Source organism: Nycticebus coucang, chromosome 2 (assembly GCF_027406575.1).
Source record: "Nycticebus coucang isolate mNycCou1 chromosome 2, mNycCou1.pri, whole genome shotgun sequence".
NCBI lineage: Eukaryota > Metazoa > Chordata > Mammalia > Primates > Lorisidae > Nycticebus > Nycticebus coucang.
Window position 1 is genome coordinate 144,009,172 of NC_069781.1, and position 23,914 is coordinate 144,033,085.

General features: G+C 44.7%; 1 protein-coding gene across 11 annotated transcripts in view; it reads right to left on the reverse strand.

Moving 5' to 3' along the window:
* HERC2 (HECT and RLD domain containing E3 ubiquitin protein ligase 2) overlaps positions 1-23,914 on the reverse strand; it is a 275,737-nt gene that overhangs the window by 87,504 nt on the left and 164,319 nt on the right. For 10 of the 11 annotated variants that reach the window (XM_053582031.1, XM_053582025.1, XM_053582029.1 and 7 more), the window contains 21 exons: positions 22,951-23,121; positions 22,475-22,578; positions 21,004-21,154; positions 19,672-19,886; positions 19,256-19,388; positions 19,033-19,160; positions 18,747-18,942; positions 15,049-15,182; positions 14,076-14,249; positions 13,862-13,998; positions 13,593-13,744; positions 12,747-12,938; positions 10,750-10,937; positions 9,573-9,765; positions 7,968-8,150; positions 5,902-6,083; positions 5,176-5,323; positions 4,902-5,098; positions 4,584-4,814; positions 3,799-3,937; positions 2,311-2,454 (listed from right to left, as the gene is read on the reverse strand). In XM_053582031.1, coding sequence (XP_053438006.1) covers positions 2,311-2,454; positions 3,799-3,937; positions 4,584-4,814; positions 4,902-5,098; positions 5,176-5,323; positions 5,902-6,083; positions 7,968-8,150; positions 9,573-9,765; positions 10,750-10,937; positions 12,747-12,938; positions 13,593-13,744; positions 13,862-13,998; positions 14,076-14,249; positions 15,049-15,182; positions 18,747-18,942; positions 19,033-19,160; positions 19,256-19,388; positions 19,672-19,886; positions 21,004-21,154; positions 22,475-22,578; positions 22,951-23,121 — 3,492 coding nt within the window. The remainder of the gene's footprint in view (positions 1-2,310; positions 2,455-3,798; positions 3,938-4,583; positions 4,815-4,901; positions 5,099-5,175; positions 5,324-5,901; positions 6,084-7,967; positions 8,151-9,572; positions 9,766-10,749; positions 10,938-12,746; positions 12,939-13,592; positions 13,745-13,861; positions 13,999-14,075; positions 14,250-15,048; positions 15,183-18,746; positions 18,943-19,032; positions 19,161-19,255; positions 19,389-19,671; positions 19,887-21,003; positions 21,155-22,474; positions 22,579-22,950; positions 23,122-23,914) is intronic. The other variant, XM_053582027.1, reaches the window with a different exon arrangement.

The following is a 23,914-nucleotide window of genomic DNA, read 5'->3' on the forward strand; positions in this document are numbered from 1 at the left end:
CTTAAGATAAAGAAACAAACTCAAACTCTCCACATTCTGCTAGACTCATCTTTGCAAATGCACTACTCACTGTTCTGCCCTCAACCCAGAACATCAGCCCAAATGTGAAACATCAGCATCTCTGACTTTCCACTGGCTTCACACAAAGTTATCATCTGTGTAATACAACATCACAGCGCCCCCAGGAACATTCTCCACTTTTCTGCCTTCCCCTGGAAGGCACCAGCTCACTGACAGAGTAATTCTCCATGCCCCTGATCTCCCATTTCAAACACGCCTACACCTTAATAGCAGATCCGCCACGCCTCTAAACACCAGTCCACCCTTGTCACATGGCCCCCCCCACAGACTCCTCAGTTGTCCTTAATCCCACCCTGGTCTCCAAGGCACCCTGCACCAGGATATCACCTGCCTCTCCAGCTGTAGCCTTGGACTCACCAAGAGCCCTGAGCTCCAGGCAGAGGGGCTGCTCAGGACTCTCCCAAAGACTCACTGCTTTCATCTGTGCTCCTTCTGTCTCCTCCACCAATGCCAGACTGTCACCTGGCACCTGTACGCCATACCCTTCAAAGACTGCCTGTGCCAGCCTCAGCTGCCACTGTCCCCAGATGCCTTAGAACTAACGGGCCTCACAGCACACTGGTCCCATAGGACAGAGCCACCAGCATTCATTCTCTCCCCATTCCAAACCTAGAAAATAATCATCGTAACACATACACCATGTCTTTTAATATTAGATAATCAAAAAACAGTTTGTAGCTTTTTATTCTGTTAGAAGTGGTATGAGCTCATTCTAGAAAAAGGAATATAGAGAAGCATAAAGAAAATAAAATCAGCCCAAATTCCACCAAAGATTACTGTCACTACTTTGCTAAATAGATGAAGCCATGGCATGTCTGTAAACAGATAAACACAGCACTGTGCTTTTCTGTCTACACATCATTTTCATGTCTCCATGGCAATAAACATATGCAGTTGGCCCACCACATCCACAGATTCAATCAACCACAGATTAAAGATACTTGGCGTGAGGGTGCATAGCACACCTCCTGGGTGAAGGGCTCAACTACAACTTGACTTTACCTTAGAAATACAAAAATGTGACTTAATCATTTGTACCCTCATACTAATCTGCAATAAAAAATAAAAATAAAAAATGTTTTAAATTTACTGAATTTTTAAAAAAATTTGGAAAAAATTTAAAGTTTAAAAAGTACTGTAACAATATAATTCAAAAATACAGTTTTTAAAAAAAATACAGCATAACAACCATTTACATATCATTTACAATTTTACAGTACACAGGAGGATGTGCACAGTTATATGCAAACAACAGGCCGTTTTATAGAAGAGACCAGAGCGCCAGTTAGTTCTGGCATTCTCGGTGGGTCCGGGAACCAATCCCCATGAACATGGAAAAACAACTGTACACGGCCCATCATTTTGAATGGCGCTGTAGTTTTCCACTGCATGGATATCCTACAAATAATGGGCATTTAGCATCTTTAGTTTTTTTTTTTTTGTAGAGACAGAGTCTCACTTTATGGCCCTCGGTAGAGTGCCGTGGCCTCACACAGCTCACAGCAACCTCCAACTCCTGGGCTTAAGCGATTCTCTTGCCTCAGCCTCCCGAGTAGCTGGGACTACAGGCGCCCGCCACAATGCCCAGCTATTTTTTTGGTTGCAGTTTGGCCAGGGCTGGGTTTAAACCCGCCACCCTCAGTATATGGGGCCGGCGCCTTACTGACTGAGCCACAGGCGCCGCCCAACATTTTTAGTTTTTCAACACAAAATATATGCCATGATGACACTGTAAGTATGTTATCTTTACAGGCTTTTTTGTGTGGTAAATTCCCACAAGAGGACTTGCTAGGTCCAAGTGTATAAGTACAGATATTTATGCATCTTAAAATCTGATGTGTTTCCTCAAATGCCTATGAGACGGGTATGCCAACTTCAACTCCCACTCACGTGTTCACAGAGTGCCGCTTTATGTGCATAGGAGGAGCCACTGTCCAGGTTCTGATTTCTCTGATCTGGGGCAGGGTGGGATCTGCATTTCTAACACTTTCCTAAGTGCCGGCAATGCTGCTGGCCCACCGGCATGAGGATACTGTTTTCTCTCCTCACCCACCCAGTCTCGTCCGTCTTGTAAGACAACAATCACCAGTTGACCATGTATCTTTCTTGACATTTATAAGCCATCTAATGTGACCCTTTTATGAACTGCTTGTTCATGTCCTTTGACTACTTTCCCACTGGAGAATCTGCCTTTCTTACAAATCTATAAGAACTTTAGTAAAAAGATACCTGCATGAACAGTTCCCGCCTCCTGAATAGCTGGCTGAGATAAGATCTGCCTCAGTTTGTCCTGGTGGGAGAGCAGCGCACGGCCAGCTTTCAGGATGTACAGCTTCAGCTGCTGGGAGCGCAGTAGGTCCAGATCCACTTGTCCTGTGGAAGGAAGGCCCAGTGAAAGGGCATGCCTGCTCAGCTCCCCTCACCACAGTGGCCTCTGCAGTGAAGACAACAATCCAACCACACACAGACACTGTGCTTCTGAGTTAGTGTCCTCTGACCCCCAGGGTCTTCTTCCTTACCTGCTCTCCTGGTGCCTCCCTCAACAGGCTGGAATGAAGATTAAATGGTTTACCATGGTTAGAACCACATTAGCTGTTAATATAATCAACTGTTTCCCAAATTGCTAGAATTTCAGCCACATACAAGGTCACAAGCAAGATACTATCACCTTTTCTTGCAAGGCTCCTCTGAGAAAATTTTGTCAAATACACTAGTTCTTTAACTGAAGGAGCTCCCAGCCATTCCCCCACAGTCCTATCTAATCCAGTGATGTGCAGAGATGACACAGGCCAAAATGGAGGAGCAGCCAGCAGAGTCCAAGGGCCCGAACCACAGACCTGGTAGCAGCACTGAAACACAGGGTGTGGCTGGAGGCCAGGGGAGCCCATGTAGGACAGGGTGGGAGATCAGAACAGGTGCCACCTGGACACTGAGCTTGATCAACTGGCAGACAGCGTTCTTCACCATCATGGGACACAGTGGCTACTGGGGAAGGCTGGCTGAGTTTTGGACATGCTGCGATATACACACACTGGACCTCCAAGCAGAGATGTGAACTGGAGATTCAGAGTTGAAGGTGGTTACCATCATCAGTGCTGGAGCGCAAATCACAGATATGGGCAGGAAATAAGTGAGAAAACTCAGAAAGAGTGGTCAGAATGAGCCAAAAGTTACTGGTGACAACAACAAGGATTCCTGGGGTACAAAGAATAGGCAGAGAACTCTCTAAGACCATGAAAGGGTATGCAAGGAAAATCAGTAGGGTATTCTAGATGCAGAGGAAAAGTTTAAGTGTAAGTGGCCACAAGTTTAGCCCACCTTGCACATCACAAAGCAAAGCAGATCCTAATACAAAAGCCTCCTGTTCCTGGCAACTAAGAGGCCATGAGTAAAGATCCAAAAGGGTGACTGGGTCACACAGCCACGGGATGGAGGGTTAACAAGTAGGAATAGAATGCAGCACAGATTCCTCTTTGAAAATATGCTCAGATGAAGTGCTGAGTAAGAGGGGTTGGGCCAGTGGGCGGTCTGCAGATGTGGCTCCAAACAGTGTCGAAGGTTATCCCAAAAACACTTCCACCACACTCAAAGTTACAATCCCAACTGTAACTCAACAAACACTAAATCCACATGAAAGACTCCAGCAGTCACACAAACTCCCAAAGAACAAACACTGTCCAAACAACACCAGTGAAGACCGAAATCCCACACGCTGACCTGCAAAGTCTGGCTTCCGAGATTTCTTTATTTTGTGCTTTTCCAGTTTGCTCCCAGCGAGGTTCACCAGCTGAGCCCAGACGGACAGCATGGGCTCCGTGAAAGGCAGGTTATGCACACTGAATGCCATGGCAGGAAGCTGAGGACAGAGCACAGAAACCTTCACATGTGGCCAAGGAAATGAACAAATAAAACATTCGAAAAGCTATAACCATGCATCTTAATTCTGGAACACCACATATACCCAGTAAGTCTTTTTCTATAAGAGAATGATCATTTCAAAGGATGCCATTAAAGACAAGTTAGAGACTTATACATATAATAAATATTATCTGTATTGATTTTTCTTCACCAATTTGTCAACAATAATCACATCAGGGTGATGGTTATTATCTTCTTAGGTATTTTCTATACACATCCAATTTTCCACAACATATAATCCTGCAATAATCAAAACAGTCCTTTATTAAATCCTGTAAACAGCTCACTTCCCTATGCACCCTGATTCACAGGTTTAAGGTAATGGCAGTTACCTACCATACAGGCCATGTCACTCAACACAAGCAAGGTTGCGAACACTGCTCTGTGGGCCCTGTGAGGCAGGCTCTGCTTATCACAGAGGCACAAACTAACACAGATAAAATGGAAGTGGTTTTCCTGAAGTCACAGTTTCCTAGAGGGCAGACACCAAGTTTGAGAACCAAGTGCTCCAAGTTTTAATTTCAGAACCCAGTTCTAATCCAAATCTACTTCCTTGTTATGCAGAACAGCACAAGTTCACCTACTGGTTTCAGCTGATTCAATGGGCACACACGGCGCATCCGCATGTCTGAGAACTGCACCGTGATTCTGCCTTTTGGAGTAATACGGGTCACAGTCCCTTCTCCAAATTCATCGTGAGTGACTTGGCCCCCGAGGCGCAGGCGACCGTCGATCCCCCCAATCACAGCCAGAACCGCCATGAGGCCCCCCACCTCTGGATTCTCAGAGTCGGGGAAGTAGTCCTCCAGCAGAACCTAGTGTAGACAGCAGATGGCAAGCTGGACAAGGGAGTCCACACACTGCCCAGCCCTCATCAATCTAGGGAGAAAAGTAGAACCCACCCCCTCTGACAGCTTTCCCGAGTAGCTATGCGTGACCAGGCAGAGCTGGGAGTTGATGTACTTATTGATGAGCCCATTCCACTGGGGCAGGGAGTGCAGCGTGCGGAGCAGTGCCACCACCTCCTCCGCCAGAGTGCTGCTATGAGTGGCCGTCAGCGAGGCCTGCGGGCGGGCCCTGCGCCTCCTCAGCATGGATTCTGAGGAAGAAACACAGAGAAGCTGCACTGTGCACTGCTCTCCAACCACTGCACAGGCAGGGGAGAGAGCCACCCACCTCTGAGCAAGGGCACGTCGGAAGAACAGGTACTGAGCAGACTTCCCAAGAAGCCAAACAGCTTCTCCACAAGGCACTTCATGTCCCCTGCCCTCTCTGTCTTGTCCCATGATGGGAGGACTGCTTGTAGTAAGTGCACAGCCAAGATCTGATAAGACAATCCACAATGACAAGCATTAAAAATAACTTATCTGATAGATTAAGAAATTACAGATTGCTATTTGCTCTTTTTTTGTTTCTATAATGCAATTAATCATGTGAAAAATTTTTTTCTTTCAAGAGAAGGTCTCTGAGTACAGTGACATCATCACTGAAAATTTTGACATACAATATTTTATAGCCAGATTATACCTAAGGTGATTAATGGTCAGGATTATCAGAGGTTAAAAGACATTGCAAACAAAAGATATGTCTGCTCAACTCAAAAGAGAATTCCTTTTCATTTAATGCTTCTTAAAACAGTAGATGAGTGAAGATGTGAAGCAGATGAGAGCAGATGCAGAATTTATCACTTAACAAAAAAGCAAGTACACTAAAGCTTGGCAATGTACCCAACTCCAAGTGACTAGGCACCTCCCTCCTTGCCTCTAGAATCTACCCTGCATCCCTTCTAATTCTTCTCTGCATGTATCACTGAATGAAGGCCCCTGCCTTGGCGGCCTGGGAGCCACAGCAGGCTGGGGTCTGCCATGCTCAGCAGGCTGGGATGGGCCCACAGCACATTACCTGCCTCTGCAATGAGGCGGCGGTGAAAGGCGCATGCCCTTCCATGACCTTCATGAGCAGTGTGATCCACTGCGGGGAGCTGAGGGCACCGCACACCTGAGGTGTGAGTGCGATGCTCCTCACAAACCCGAGTGTGCACCAGCTACGGTGCTGTTCTCGATACACCAGCCTATTTGGAGGAGCTGTGGGAAGAAAACAAACACACTTAGCAACAAATCCCTGAAAGCACATCATTAGTGCAACCCTCCAGGGCAAAGAGGGACCCTTCTCCAGTCCCTCTCCCCCCCCCACACAATCAGGCCCATTTCCCCCACCCTCCTCCAGCTTGCCAGGGTTACAGAGACACCCACCTTCTTTCAGCCCGGGACACTCTCCCTGACATTTAGTCAGACACCTCCTCTGACACCTGCTCACACTCACTCACACCCTCGTGCATGCTCACACTCAAACCATTCACACACCACAGTGCAATGTCCCTGCCCCTGACTTGGCCCACATGCAGCTCTCCACCCACTCCCACACACCTAGTCATGATGACACCCCTAAACATGCACCTCATGCTGCCCATAGACTCCCACCATGCTGCATCAGTCACTGACACAGTCTCCCACGCATGTTCATCCACACACAATGCATACTGACACACACATCATACTCATTCTAACACACAGTGCACAAGTATTCTGAAATACACTCACATACATTTACACCCACGCTTATGTTTGCTCACAGTCACACACACTCACCCTACTTGCTCAACTCACACTCCCTCACTTACATTCACATTCACACACAAACACTTTATGCATTGAATTCCACCCCAGAACCATTCCTGGAACCTCAGAATCTGATCTTATTTGTAAACATGTTTCTTACAGGTATGATTAAGGTTAAAAATTCAGATGACGGGCGGCGCCTGTGGCTCAACGGAGTAAGGCACCAGCCCCATATGCCGGAGGTGGCCGGTTCATACCCAGCCCTGGCCAAAAACTGCAAAAATAAATAAATAAATAAATAAATTCAGATGATATATTGGATTAGAGTGAACCAATCCAGTGAAAAAGTCCTTATAAGAACCAGAAAGGACACACTGACACCTAGGGAGGTGGCTTTGTGAGGAAGAGGCAGAGCCCGGGTGATACAGCAACAAGCCAAGGAAGCCTAGAGCCAGGAGCTGGACAAGACAAGAAAGGTCATCACCGAGAGTCTGCGGAGGGAGCACGGCCCTGCCCACACCTGGATTTGGGACTTCTGATCTCCAGAACTCTAAGACAACAGATTTGTTACTTTGAGCCAATGTTATGGGCTGAATAGTAGCCCCTTCAAAATTTGTATGCTGAAGCCCTAACCCCTACAGTACCTCAGAACATAATATATTTGTAAATAGATTATTTACAAATAATACCACAAATAGTTTAGATGCGGCTAAATAGTGTCCATATAAAAAGGGGAAATTTGGACACATACACACAGAGAATGTCATATGAACACAAAGGTAGAAATTAGAGTGATGCTTGAACAAGGCAAGGATTACCAAAGATCACCAGCAACCCACCAGAAGTAGCGGAAGGGCTGGGGCACTCTCCCTCAGGGCTCTCAGTAGGAACCAGCCCAGCCCTTGGACTTCCAGCTCCCAAAGGTAGAACTTCTGCTGTCTGCGCCACCCAGTCCCTAGTACTTTGTTATGGCAGCCAGAGGAAACTCATACATACACTCACTCACACCCACAAACACACTTGTCCCTCTCCACATTCACACTCACAGACACACATTCTCTCTCTCACACAGACACACACATACTCATTCATGCACTCACACACAAAGACACTTGCCCCCACACACATTCACACTCACAGGAACTCAGACACTCATTCAGATACACACAGACACACACACACATTCTCTCTCACACACAGACACAGACATACACACACACTCATAGATACAACACAGACCCACACACTCTCTCATACACACATATTCACTCAGACACACACACCCACAAAACCCTGGCCAATCCGCAGCCCCTGCACTGACTCCCGGGCCTACAGCCACTCATTTCATACGTGTCTTGTCCGTCGTTCCACTCTCCACTAACATGCGCAGCAGGCCACACAGAGTCTTGGTGGCTTCGCTCTGCATGACCTCAGCATGCACCCCAGCAGAGAGGCAGAGGGTCTGTAGCAAGTTAACAGTGCTGGTGAGCATCACTGCAGTGGGGTGAATGTTGCTTTCAATTTGTTCAGCTTCTGAAAAAAATAATCAAAATAAGAAAATACATTCCCAAATAAAATCAAATGATGCCCATGTACATAATTTAAAGGATTCAATATCACATTTCCTCCTTTTGCTGACACAGTAAAATTAAGACAAAGGTACTGAGATACATCAAATGCCCACCATGATCATTTCTGTTCCCATATTCCTCAAAGAAAATGAGCCTTTAATTTTTTTAAAAGAGCATCAGCACATGTATACACATAACTCAGAAACACTGAAACGATTCTAAGGTTTCACTTCTTTAGAAAGACTACTTATTAAACGTCAAAAGCAAGTTTCCAATGAGCTGGCCAGGACCTGCATAGTGCAGGGAGATGAGATATTCACATGTACAGCCTGGCCAGCTCTGAAACAAGGTGAAGGTGTGTGACCGCAGAAGCCACCTTTGCAGACATGGCCATCCCTGCCCAGACTCTGACATCCCTGTGGGGAAAAGCCCTCCCAGCAGGTGGCCAGGCCTGCCTCCACCTATCAAGGTGGGCAGAGAAAGAGTTGGCTCCTACTCTGGAGCAGCAGGCTGCAGGTGAGACGCAGCAGCAAAACAACTGGCACCCACTACCAGGGTATGGGGACTCGGCACGCATCACCTCTAACAGCCCCGCACAGCAGGTATCACTTCTGTTCACATCTGAACGGACTGTACCCAGAGTGGTGATATCAGAGTGAGTGCTGACACTGCACTGTGGGGCACAGACTCTCACCCCCACAGCACCTGCTCTCCACTGAGCACACCGCAAAGGTCTTCTCTGCACCTCACCCCAGCAGTGGACAGTGAGGGCCTCTTGGATGGTTTCACCAAGACCAGCCATTTGAAGCTTCCTTCCCACATCCATCCCAAAGTCTTTCTGACACAGCTAAAACATGTCATGAAGGATCTAACTTCCTAGGTCTACCCCCAAGTCCTCACCTCTGATTTCATAGAAACAGTAAAATACTAACTTGCTTCACTCTGTAGTCAGGGACTACAGAGGAGAGGCAGAGGCAGCAGGCAGGTGGACCATGCTCTGCTGGGGACCGTAGCTATGGAAGGAGGCAGAGGGACTGCAGGGCATTGCCCACTCTGCAGAGCCCCGGCTCACTTCCTCGAACTCAGGCTCAGCAGCAAGCACACACCGCCAGCAGAGGTGAGGCTGCACCTGGCCTGCCATCACACTCTCAGAGGGGTGAAAGCACAAATGGAGGGAAAGTGCGGGCAGTTGTTCCAGCTGGGTCGCTAGTCCCAAAGTCTCTTTGTGCACTGGCATCAGAGTCACCTGCAGAGTCAGAGGCTAGTACGGCCTACAGATGACCTCAGATACACTATTTAACTTCCCACATGAAAATGATAGCCAGCCAGCACCTGGACAATTTGTTAGGCTGCCCTGGACTTGATGCCTCCAAGAACCACCCACCAGAGTCGTCCTCTGTGTCTGAGTCCTCCGCCAAGGGCTGTGTAGAGGCCGGCAGCTCTGCCAGCTTGAGGTCGTACTTCCCTTCTTTCCCCATCCGGTAGGAGTTGGTGCTGCCTGTGTCCCACTGGACCCTTATCCACCCGTCTTCTCCTAGCTCACCAATCACTCGGCCTAGGCCTGGAGGAGGTCCATCCTGAGAAAGTCAAAATAACGATCCATTAAGAGGGCATGTGTACTTCCCCAGTCCCTTCACACCAGTTGTGCCACCCAGGTGGCTCCATAAGGGGGTCCACCACTGCACACACATTCATGTTAACAGACTCCCCAAACCTACCTGCAAAATGACAACTCAGATCACTGTAAATTAAATGCTATGAAACAACATGCTCATATCCTTCAGCAAAGAAACAATCATCTCAGTGAGGATCCTCTCTGGGCAAAGGTGGGCCTCCCCAGCGTGGTCCTAGCAGCTTGCTCTGGCCCTTCAAGCCCCCATAGGGCTACAACAGCCTAAGTACCCTTACACTCCTACTTCTGTTTGACCCCTGGGCCCTATACTGGAAGCTCCATCTGTCCTTTCTATAGGAGAAGGCAGTTTATAGGATGCTGGTCACTGACTACACTTTCATTTCTAAGATAACTGGAACAAAGTCTGTGCTGAACAGTATGATTAAGAAACCCCAGACAGAGCTATGGGAAGGTGAATGCTGTCCTCAATCAGCAAGGACTGTGGTAAGCAACCTCCCCATAGGAGCACCTGACACAGATTTGGAAGCAGGAGCCAGGAGGGAAAACGAGAGGTGGCCACCCACCCAGCTGGTACACCAGAATTGCTGGGTTTAGGCACTCAAGGCGCATGGCCAACAGCTCACAGGGGCAGGGGCACAGGGAGCATTCACAGTCGTATCATTCAGCATGTTCACTCTCTTGTTTGAACTGCACATCAAATTGAGCCTCACACCAATGAGTTTTCTGAAAATAGCTGCGACTTTTTGCAGACTTGCCCCTGCTGGAGATGCCCTCACAGCAGACTGCCATTACTCTGTCGGTTTTGACTCTTCAGTTGCTCAGAAATCAACACCTACGTTATCCATGGATGGCACATGTCCTTAGCTCCACCGCCCACACCACAGCAACCAGGATGCGACTAGCACATTCGAATCAAGTCTCTGAGTACCTGATCGCCCCATTTCCAGTCCACACCTCTCATGACCCTGGTCCCAATCTTCATCATAGCAGCCAGTTCTGGCCCTGAGACAGGGAGCTGCGCAGGAGCCGTTTCCTTCCTCGTCTCCTCCAAGACTGTGGCAGAGGCTCCTTGTGCAGAAGCGTTCATATCTTCCTCAATACTATCACAGCTGGGACCTGTTGGCACAGTCACAACGTCAGCTGAACAGGTGGGCATCTGCAAAATTCTCTATTGCACACATGAACAAAATCAGCCCAGTGTTAACGAAGTAATTGTAATTGTAAATCCATAGTATATCTTTCATGAATTAGTATAATAAGCACTGTGAAAATTTTATTGATTGTATCTAGGACACAGAGAAGGTAAAGGGAAAGAAAAAATATATAAATATGCTCAAAAATGCTCAGAAAAGGTATTGGCTCTACTTCTAGGGATTAGTCCCTCTGAAAGACAAAATGATTAAGTTAGCAAGACACCATATTTTTAATAATAGAAAAATAAAGATAACCAACCCTAAATGTCTAATAATAGAAATTAACAAACTTTAATTATGGTTCTGTGCACAAAAGAGCTGACAGCCAGTCTGAGACGTGCCCTCCAGCAGGCCAGCCATCTGGGAACTGGATTTCAGGAGGGCTCTCTGCTCCCTAGGTGATAAGAGTGGCTCACTGGGCCTCATCTGTCTGTACACACAGCGAGGTCTGTGCTGAAACCTGCCTTCCCCTGGGGTCTGGCACATGGTACTTGCCAGGCAGAGGGGTGTCTGTGCAACCAACCCTAATCAGCTTCTCTGGTAGGAGTTGCTGCAGCTTGGTGCTGGGGGATTAGTGTGTCCTTGAAACTCCTCTGGGAGAAAGATCTGGAAGCCTGTGCCTGGCTTGCCCAGACTTGGCCCATGTGCCTTTTTCCTTTGATGATTTTGCTGTCTCCATTTGCTGTTATCAATCACAGACTTGAGCACAACCACACGCTGAGTTTATAGAGTCCTCCTGGCAAATCATGGATCCTGGGAGTGATCCTAGATAGCCCTGACAAGACTGGGCAACAGGGCTCTCTAGATGGTCCTAACACAGACAGGGCAGTGGGGCTCTCTAGACGGTCCTAACACAGGTAGGGCAGCAGGCTCTCTAGACCAGTGGTTCTCAACCTTCCTAATGCCATGACCCTTTAATATAGTTCCTCATGTTGTGGTGACCCCCAAGCATACAATTATTTTCATTGCTACTTCATAACCGTAATTTTGCTACTGTTATGAATCTTAATGTAAATATCTGATATGCAGGATGGGTTAGGTTTTAGGGGTCGCAACCCACATGTTGAGAACCACTGCTCTAATGGTCCTGACACAGATAGGGCAGCAGGTTCTCTAGACAATCCTAGACACCAAGACCACAAGTTGTATAACTCCATTTACACGATATATCCACAGAGAGAGAAAACAGCCCTGTGGTGCTGGGACTGTAGGTTGGGAGAAATGGGGAATAAGTGCGAAATCAGGTGCATTTGAGGTGATGAAAATGTTCTAGAACAAGACAGTGGCAATAGCTCCACAAAATTATGAAAGTGCTTAGTACCAAGGAATTGTAAACTTTATTATTATTTTTTTAGAGACAAAGTCTTACTTCATTACCCTCAGTAGAGTGCCGTGGTATTAGCACTTGGTCACAGCAACCTCCAGCTCTTGGGTGTAGGCGATTCTCTTGCCTCAGCCTCCCGAGTAGCCGTGACTATAGGTGCCCGCCACAATGCCTATTTTTTTGTTGCAGTTTGGTCAGGACCAGGTTCTAACCCGCCACCCTTAGTATATGGGGCCGGCGCCCTACTCACTGAACCACAGGCACCACCCAATGAATTGTAAACGTTAAAATGGCACATTTTATGTCATTTATATTTTACCACAATCTTCAAAAACTTTTTTTAAGGAAAGAGAGAAAGAAGGCAAATCTTGGCATTTTCTTGAGGCCCTAAAGCCAGTGCCGACCTACCAATCAGTCGCAGTGCTGTCTGCGTGAGGGCGAGGGTGCCAGAGTTGAGCAGGAGGTCGAGGTTGTTTGCCCCGTGCTGCAGCGTAAGCATGCTCAGCATCACCAGGAGGAAGCGTGCTTGTGGGATGGTCCCTAGGCTTGGTCCTGACGGGTTCTCGTTGGTGATGGTTTGCAGGGGAACAGGCTGGATACCTAATAAGCATTGGACCCACCTAAATTTCTTATGCATTGATACCAGAGTATAAATGCTACAGAAAGCACTGGAGATTACTTTGTGCTTTTATTTTTCAGGGAGTATCCATGAAAAATAGTAATAGTATCCATCACTATCCTGATGGAGTGTAGACGTCAGGTAGCTCTGTCATGCTTTGCAATTGTCTTACAACCCCCGCACATGGCTCTCTCCACCTGTCTATAAGACTTAATAGCCTTGGAGCCCTATTAATTTCAAATGCAACAGTTATGTTTCACTTTTCTTCCATAATACTAATCCTAGCACTTGTCTGTGAATGCTCAAAATATTCAGAAATAAATATTAATATAGGACACAGACACTCTGAGGTACATGGTATAAGTGATATACATAAAAATGTGAAGCTATAAAAGCTTTTTAATAAAGTACTTCGAGATTGTCTTCTAAAGTAAACAGAACACTAAAAGCAGTGCAGATTATCAAGCTAATGTACAAAGTTATTAAAGTCTTTCCCAACGTGAAAATGGCACTTGCAAATTTCCACAGCATATAACTAGGGCCAAGCTATGAAATAACGGTGACGTAATCACCGACACTACTACAACATCAATTTTATTAGTCTTTTATTCATCAGAGTTTTTTTTTAAACTCACCACGCTCTTTAAATTTGGCATTTGCATCCATCAAAACATTTCGAATATTCTGAATAGCCCACGCATATAGCTTGCCAAAAGTTACTTCCAGCAGCATCCGATTAAAAGGTGGAATCAAATCAACATCCTTTAAACAATCTGTAAGGGGTTCCCTTTCAAACAAAGATAAAAAATTTTACTTAGGACACCGGCAGACTTTTAATTGTAATAGAATAATGTTTTGTTGTCATAATTCCCTTAATTCAGAAAAAAATGTTATAAACTTTTACCCTATATCAATTCCCTCAGGAATAAGTCTTTGCCATCCACAAAACATAGCATACTGTACAGACGGAAGTAAGAAATTTTTGCTTGCCAGTTTTAAAATTGTATCTATCCCTTCCAGGCGAACCTCTGCTCTTTCCAACTGCAAAATATCAACACACACAGTTAAACGCTATACAAATACCCAATGAAGAGAAACATGATCTCATCATATTTTACCTGTTTTAGTAGGCACTTTCTCATTTTTTCCACATCCACTGGCTCTTCTTTAAGGGCAAATTCAGCAACTGTGCTGAGGAGTGCAGACTGAGGGTAAAGGCCCTGCACATTCTGTTTCAACCATCTGTATCGGTGGACACCTGTAACTGTACTCAATAGTGGCTGCCACTTATCCTAATGAAGGAAAAGAATTTCCACAATTAGCCTACTCTATTAATAGTAACTTGTGCTCTGAAACAGTACGCAAATATACATGTAAATAAATAATGCGACTAGGTTTAAATTGGTTAAAATATGTCAAATTTAGTAACTAATACATGGTTTAAAAACTATGCTATAGATATGACTGTAACTGAATTAATCTCTACAGAAATACACTTTCGTTTTTTTTTTTTTGTAGAGACAGAGTCTCACTTTATGGCCCTCGGTAGAGTGCCGTGGCCTCACACAGCTCACAGCAACCTCCAACTCCTGGGCTTAAGCGATTCTCTTGCCTCAGCCTCCCGAGTAGCTGGGACTACAGGCGCCTGCCACAACGCCCGGCTATTTTTTGGTTGCAGTTTGGCGGGGGCCGGGTTTGAACCCACCACTCTCGGTATATGGGGCCGGCGCCTTACCGACTGAGCCACAGGCGCCGCCCCACAAATATACTTTCAATCAAGCTGACTTGTCATACAAAGTTATGGTTCACATTGGGGACTAATAGAGTTTCCAGAACAAAGGATACATTCAGTGAACTGAATGGTGAATAAATAATGCTACAACATAGTGTTAAAAATGAAAAGAAAAACACTTCTCCAACTACTGCTCTGAACAAGGAACCATCAAACATCCCTAGGGCCTCCCTCCTACACCAACTACACTCACTGCCCTGGAGATGCTTAGGGACAAAGGTACAACACCCTTCCCCACTCATGGATTCCTTTGCTATGTTTCTAGTTGGCCAATCTCAGAATCACAGAAAATACTTCACCTTGGGTGATTTAATAGTAATGGGTCTTTTGTCCACATTTATTGGACTATGAGGCAAAATGCAAGCTTCTTCTACATCACTCTCTTCATTTCCAATTTTTTCTTCATCATCAGTAGATTCTGGCTTCTTAGGAACTATGTTTAAAAACATCATTCGTTATAAAAATTATTTACTTAATAAATTTTTTAATTAAGAAATACTTAAATTTGCAAGAAAGCTGAATATTTTATTCAAAGAAACATGTGAACAAACATTGCAAAATATAATGCTCAAACAAAAAAAGTAAGAGCTATCACCTATCTCAAGTGGTCTCACAGGACAGGCAATGACAGCACTTAGTCACCGTGTCAGCACAGGCGAGTGCTGTGAGGGAGCAGCCGGAGGAGGGCAGCCCAGGTGTCAGCAAGCTTTCCTACAAGTGCCAGACAGTGAACATCTGAGTCTCTGTGAGTCATTTAGTCCATTGCAAATAGTCGACCCTGCTACTGTAGCACTAAAAGTATGGCTGTAACCCAACGAACTTTATAGATGCTGCCACTTAAACTTCATGTAATATTTATGTGTCAAAAATATTACCCTTCTTTTTATTTTTTAAAACAATGTGAAACTACAAAAACCACTTAGCCCATAAGCAACACAAAGCAAACCACTGGTCACATCCGTCCCACAGACGCTGGCCTGTCACTAGCTAGATCCCTTTTGTTCTCTGTCAGTGCACAGAGGATTAAGCTGGTGCCTTCTCAGGGAAATTTCTACTGAATCTGCAATGTGATGTGTGGTATTTCTTCCCTACCTTTTTTTTAATACCTTTACAATTTTTTTCTAAATCTCTTCAGAATATAGTATGAAAAATTAGCACCATAGACCTGGGCAGTAATAGGCTAACACAACAGGCCTGGGCTGCTCAAGCCCTGCAGATTTCCAGGAAAGGCCTGTCCCTGCAGGACTGGTGCTTCTAGAAGCTGATTTCTGAACCACTGGAATATCCTGCCTTGCAAATGTTGTGGTATACCTGAAGTCTAGCACACCACATACCACTGGTCTGTCTAGGTTTATAATGTGACTTACAGGGATCACCTTGTTCTGGGCTTGGATGAGCCCCTCGGCTCAAGAGCTCTTCATGCATAATGTCGTACATGACTGCTAGGAAAGCTATGCACGTCCACTGCTTAGCTAAGGGACTCTACTGGGAAGAGACATTGCAAACTGAAGCCTAGTTTCTTCTGGACTTTCCACCTTGCTTCTGCTCATTTTAATATTTTTGGCAGGAGTAAGTTATAACTGAGTATAACTGCTCTTCTGTGTCCTGCCAGTGAAGTCCTTTTAGTGAATCATCAAGCCTGAGAGAGGGCTTGGGGACCCTGAACACAGCACCAGGAATACTAATTATAACACTTATACATCATAAGTTACTTAATTTTCACACATATTTGATCTCAGCCAAAGGGGTGAGAGGTAATGTTACTTAATTTCCAAAAAAAAAAAAAAATGAAAACTAGTTTCAAATATCACACAATAAATCTATAAACCCCAAACAAGGAACTTTCAAAGATGACACTGTGGGCTCAGAATCCATGAATATGAAGTGACTGGATGGGGGAAGGAGTCAGCCCTGTCATGCTGGGACAGGCCTGGCTGGCTCCCACGCCTGTGATTTGGCTGAGTTTCCTGGATGCCTAGGTTAAAGGTATCTCCGAAGTCAGCGCTGTGACTCCCTGATCCAGAGCACTTCTGGGATTCAGACAAGTTACTGTTGGTGAAAGGTTTGTTCGGGAACAATTTGGGATGGCTTCTAAAAACACATTAGTCTTTTCATAATTCCAAATGACCATCAAAAACTCCATGATTAATATTGTTTATAAGACTGTGAATAGTGGAAGTCATAAGAATATAAATCATTGTTTCTATAGTTTACTTATCACGAGTGACCATCTAAAGTATTCTATGCATTTTTACTCAAATTTGGATTACTTAAGGTAGAAAATTTTTTTCTGTACCCTTACACTGTTGCTTCCATGAAAACAAAAGTTAAGTCTTTAAGTTCCCTTTTATAGTAATTCTCTGTGTGTGATAATACTTAGTATTTCCAAACAAAAAATATTTCTTGGGCAGGCGAGGTGGCTAAAGCCTATAATCCTAGCGCTCTGGGAGGTCGAGGTGAGTGGATTAGTTGAGCTAAAAGTTCGAGACCAGCCTGAGCAAGAGCAAGACCTGTCCACTAAAAATAGAAAAACTAGCCAGGTTTCACGGTGGGTGCCTGCAAGTCCCAGCTAGTCAGGAGGCTGAGATAAGAGGATCATCTGAGCCCAAGAGATTGAGGTTGCAGTGAGCTATGATGATACCACGGCCTCTACCCAGGACAACAGAGTGAGAGACTATGTCTCCAAAAAGAAAAAAATTATTTACGTTGGGGCTGAACACAGCAGTTCACACCTATAATCCACATAACCTTGCTTCTGCTCATTTTAATATTTTTGGCAGGAGTAAGCTATAACTGAGTATGACTGCTCTTCTGTGTCCTACCAGTGAAGTCCTTTTAGTGAATCATCAAGCCTGAGGTGCTAATCTTAGTACTTTGGGAGGCTAAAGGGGGAAGATCACTTGATGCCAGGAATTGGAGACCACCCTGAGTAATAGCAAGTCCTGTCTCTACAAAACAATTTAAATACGTGGGTGAGGTGGCATATGCCTATAGTCTCAACTACTCAGGAGGCTGTGCAAGAAAGATCACTTGAGTCCAGGAGTTTGACGTTGTGGTAAGCCCAGAGTTATGATTATGCCTCTAGCCTGGACAATAGCTAAGGGAAGGGGAGGAGAGGAGAAGATGAGAGGAGGGGAAGGAAAGGAAGAGGAGGAAAGGGAAGGGGAGGGAAAGGAAAAGGAAAGGAAAGGGAAGGGAAGGAAAGGGAAGAAGGAAGGAAGGAAGGAAAGGGAAAAAGGGAAGGGAAGGGAGAAAGAAAAGAAAGGAAGGAAGGAGAGGGAGAAGGGAAGAGGAAGAGAGAGGAAGAGAGAGAAGGGAGAGAGAAGAAAGAGAGAGAGAAAGAGAAGAAAGAAAAGAAAGAAAGGCAAAATTAAATTTTAAGGCTCAGCACCTGTAGCTCAGCTGCTTGGGTGCTGGCCACATACACAGGGGCTGGCAGGTTTAAACCAGGCCTGGGCCTGCCAAACAACAAAGACAACTACAACAACAAAAAATAATTAGCCAGGCATTGTGGTGGGCGCCTATAGTCCCAGCTACTTGGGAGGCGGAGGCAAGAGAATTGCTTCAGCCCAAGAGTTTGAGGTTGCTGTGAGCTGTGAAGCCACAGCACTCTACCAAGGGCAACACAATGAGACTCTGTCTCAAAAAAAAAAAAAAAAAGATTAAGTTTAAATTCCCCATTACCGGGGGGAATTACCAGGACAACGAATTTTGAAAAAAATATGTCCTTTTCCCTAACAATTTAGTAAAGTTTACCTTTACCAGCATCAATTTACTAGTTCAAATCATAATAGGTTCAATTCCTAAGTTGCTTCATTATCTGATCTCAAAATGCACAATTTCTACATTTAATCATAAATACATGTAAAAATGATGGCAGTAGGTGGAAATGACACATGTAATGAACGGTAACAAAACTCCACTCAGAAATCACAGATCTAACAACACGGTCTAAGTACACACTTCAGCAATCATTTCCGTCCTTTTCCATACTTACCTCTCTTTTTCCTTCGTTCTCGAATTATCTTCTGAGCTATCCTCCTCCAACGGGGCAGAGAACTTAAGGGTCTAAACTTTGACATTATAGAGAGGTCATTGCAAACAGCAGGTCTCAGTTCATTGAAGAGGAATCGCAACCGTTCAATGACAGGAGCACAAACCTCCTTGTAAGAACGGCCTTGTTCTTGATGAGTCTGCAAGGTTATATAGAAAAAAGACAACTTTAACAACGAACATCTCAGAAACTGCATGGCACAAAAGAAGAAGAATTAAAATCTGTTCACCTTAATGAGTGAGCACTTTGCCTGGTACACAACTCTACACACATCCACCACCGACTTAGGCAGCGTCCTGTGCTTCACTTGCTCAATCCCCAGAGTACCAGCATGAACTAAGGACAACGCCACGTGACCTGTGAAGATGGGTGGGTGGGAAAGACGCGTGAGAAGACATGTCGGTCGCAGGATGCACAGCACAGCTCAGGCACATGGGCATCAAGCTACATACCTAAGTCCTCATGTTTTAAGAGACAACATAGCAGCAAGCGGCCAACCTCCTCCACAGGATGCTCCGGAGGAAATGTGATTGGCGTGGTCAAGTGGCACTGCCGACAGCACCTCTCGATCTGACACAGGAAGTCCTGCAAAAGAAATGACTAGAGGTGACTTCAGAGGCACCCAGTGAGTCCTGACGAATCCAGACGTGTCACAGCTTCTGATACGCTGGCAATCAGTAATGCTTCTATAACCTCCCTGGGAAGTAAGCAGAACCAGTCTCTCACCTCAAAGCCACCCCTCCCAACATGTGAAACAAAGTCTGTGCTATGTTAATCCAAGTGCATGTGGATATTCCCATGTCAAACTTCTCAGCCAGACAGAATACTCATGGGTGGGTGGGTGGGTGGGTGGGGGTTCCTAGTTCACCTTCACATTGTGGTCCTGGGTGTTATTGTCAGCGATGGCCTGCAGGAATGCCTGGGAATGGTCACCCAGTGCTCGTCTGTGGGAGCAAAGTCGAGATTTGCTGGCAGGTGTACCCCCAGGAGAGCTGCTGTGGTCCTCATCTTTCTCCTCATTATAGCTGTAGTGGATCTGGCTGGTCTGCAGGCCCCCAGAGAAGATGGATGATTGAAGCCACTCTAAAAATGCATAGGCAAATATTAAAGAGAAACTCGAGTGCACTACTCAGGAGTAAACATGGAAGAAAAGATGCTCGAGTAAATACTTGATTCAAAAGGTGGATGACCACGCCTCCCTGCCAGAGCCCATACCACCTTCTGTTCCTGCTACCCTGGAGCTCTCTAGTTGGACTCTCCTTGCCAATCTATGTGAAGCCTGTCTTCCCAAGGTATAGCATGTCTTCAGAAGGGCAGGCAGGCAGCAGGAAGGGCGGGCAGCAGGAAGGCCGGGCAGCATCAAGCATGCGCCCAAGGGCCCACTGAGCATGAGGCTATGCAGCACCAACGCTGTCCACACCCACCAGCCTGCCCCTGACACTCCTGCTGCTCCTAGCAGTGCCCTTCACACCCCCAAGGTTCTGCCAGAACACCCACACCTGATTCCAGGGTTGCTGCCATTGCAAAGCCTTTCCTCCCTGAAAACCATCATTTACAGCCATTTATGTATCTCCAGCTGCTTAGCATCCTGGCTCATCGTCAAACAAGCAATAGCTGTGTACAGAGGCACGTCCTGGCTGCCTCTGTATCCTGAACTCCCAGCATGGTGACCCCACAACTACGGGTCAACAGATGCTTCTTGGATGAATACATGAACAGACAGATGGGAAATGTGCAACTACATGAAGAAAAATTTAGATCCATCTTATAGGGTATGGATGGAACAACTTCCTCATTTTAAGTGATTACAAAAACTGCCATTCCAAAATATACCTGCCTTGCATTTGCTCTCAAGCAGAATGCTATTCCCCAGTAGGAACAGCTAACCACATTCTGTGCAACTTCCGGGCACACAGGAAGATGACAGCTACCCTGGGTCCATCTGTGAGAGGATGTGGTAAGCGAGACTCATGGCGCTGAGACCTTCCTGCACACTCGTAGCTTCCTCTGTGGCCCAGACCATGACAGCAGATGATGGTCACTTATAGCTGTCTCTAACTAAGAAGCTGCGTCTCCCTATACTCATTTTTTGTCACAAAGAACTTCAGTGATTCTTCTCCCTCTCTTACTTTCTGGTGGCACTTTATAGTTCATCTAAAATAATCTGCTAATCAGTTAGCAGAAAACAAAATTTTCTTACTGGCACATTCGACCTCGACAGGAGACAGTGGCGTGCTCATTGCTAAATAGGAAGCATGTAATCCAAGAAGCAGGCCCAGATTCCGCTCTGTGTCTATCAGAGGTGAAGACAGACTTCCCAGATCTGGTATGGTGACAACCTCTTGGTCAGGCTTCAAAGAAAAATTCATCATCAGTCTGAGAAAATGAAGTTCATTAAAAACATCAACCTAAAGAAACAGCTTATGTCCTTAAAATGTGCAGCCATGTTGAAGACAAGTGGGTGCTCTGGGCCCCTGTCTACATCCTACAATAATGAGATTATACTGCTGTGTACAAGTTAACCACATAAACCCTGCACACCCTATAAAGCAGACAGTAAACACACAGCTATAATGGTGGAAAAATCAAAGTACACATAAACAACTTAGCTAGAACATTTCTTAGAAAATCAAATAGTTTCCAAAGTGATTGTAGACAATGCTTCAGAAAATACCCCATGTAATGAGTTGTTACATGACTAAAGAACCTAATGAGAGACAAAAAAAAATGTGACCTAACAAGCCTAAGCTGAAAAGTGTGACAACCATGACCACACATATGGAGAAAATACATTTATTCTAATGAAAAGCAAACTCACCAAACAAATGTTAAGAGTTCAAATATTCTTAAACTTTTCTAGTCACACCAATTTACAAACCAAAGTTAATCTTCCCCAGGGCATTTAATGAATTTTATTACTTCTGGACATCTGAATATTTAGAAGGCCAATCCCAATATATGAACACCAGTACTCATGAATACATTGGAAGGACATATTTCTACTGTAAAGAATTACATTTCTCACCAGGCACAGGGGCTCACGCCTGTAATCCTAGCACTACAGGAGGCCAAGGCAAGTGGATTGCTCGAGCTCAGGAGTTGGAGACCAGCCTGAGCAAGAATAAGGCCCTGTCTCTACTAAAAATAGAAAAACTACCCAAGCATTGTGGTGGGCGCCTGTGTTCCCAGCTACCTGGGAGGCTAAAGCAAGAGGATGGTGTGAGTCCAGGAGTTTGAGGTTGCTGTGAGCTACAAAGCCACAGCACTATAGCCAGAGGCAACAGAATGAGACTGTCTCAAAAAAAAAAAAAAAAAGGAATTATACTTCTATACAATTCTTCCCCAAAAATATATACCTCAATATAGTAAGCCATTCCAAATTTCTAAATAAACTTCCAAGAAAATTGTAAAGACGGAAGTTTAACCTCTTTTTCTATGTGAAAATTGCTTCATTTCTTACAAATTAATAATTTCTAAAATAATTTTTCAAGACCAGCACATCATAAATCATAACAAGAATATATGTAAAGTCATTTATGAAATAATTTCTAAAGGATCTTTATGTTTTTCACTTAATACGCCACAAAGGTATCAGGACTTTAGGGTCAAACCATTCTATCATAAATACACATGCGGGGTCTCCCCAATGCACTCAGGGAACACAGCCTCACCTCCAAATACTGGCCAACACAAAATGCATGCATTGAATCCCGTGTGTCTTCAAACTGCAAAGCAGCTTCCAAAGCTACCACTGGGTCTTCCCCTGCAAATTGAGCTAAAACAAAAATGAAAAAAGCAATGTGACTTCAATACGATTTGCCTAGACAGACACAGTAGAAATAGCAAGTAGGAAATAAGTTAAGCAGGTGAACTCCAAAGTGAGGTTACCAGAGTATAACAATCTCTCACCCTCTTCCCAGAGTTGTCTGGGCCAACTCAGAACTGGCAAGTCCCCACAAATATTGAAACAAAAGTTATATCACAGTGAGAAATTCTTCAAATGTACCTGAATTTCTTGGTAAGTCACACATATATTAAAATATGCAGGGACTGGAGCAGAATTAAAGAGATCATTTATAAGCCAAACGCTCTTGCATAAAATGACACGTTGCAACTTTTAACCATGGAGTGAAAAATGTGGCCTTACCCAGAATACTATTTCCTGTGAGCGACTGTGTCTGGAAGTCCTTTATGTCATAGACTTTCCCGTCAATCACAGTCCAGAAGCCTCCATCTTTGTTGTGGTTCTCTAGATCAGCTTTGCGTATAAGTGTCACTTCCTCGTTATTTCTACAGTTCTGACCTGTAAAAAATGACTCTGTATAGAAAGAAAGCAAAATCAGTCAGTTAACCAATCAATACAGTTTGAAAACAACAAACCGTGTGAAAGAACCACAAGGAGAAATAGATAAATCCCAGTCATAATGGGAAAATAACATTTCTATCTCAGTAACTAATACTACAAAGAAATTTTTATTAATTAGAAAATGATTTTCGTTTAAAAAAAAAAAAACATAAGCATGACTATCAAATCAGGCCATATGCTAGGCCATAGAACAAATCTCAATAGATTTCAAAGAAGTGAAGTTACAGAACTTACAAGATGCCATTAAACTAGAATATAAGTAGGTATTAAAAACAATTCCTCATATATTTAAAAATTACAAAGTACATCTCAATGGAACACAAAATTCCAAGGAAAAATAACTTCAGAAATTAAAAAATACACTGAAATAAATAAAAATACTGCAAATCAAATCTGGTGACAAACAGCTAACCATGTGCTTGAGGGCATTTATCCCTTTAAAGGTATATATGCTGAAAGGACAAACCAGAAAATAAAAGTAAACAAGTTAACATCAAATCAATAAAATTTTAATTCATAACGATACTTAAAAAAAAAAAACCTAACTGGGCACCTTGGGAAGTGCTAGGATACCAGCTCAGTATCATGAAGAACAGTTAAAGGGGAGTAGGAGAGAAATCTCCCATGGATCATGCCCTCCCTGTGCAAACTACAACTCATGTTACCCAGACAGCAGGTGCCTAGATCGGTAAAGAATTTTAAGAGGACAGACACTGTAGAACTAAAGGTGGGCACCCAGGACCAT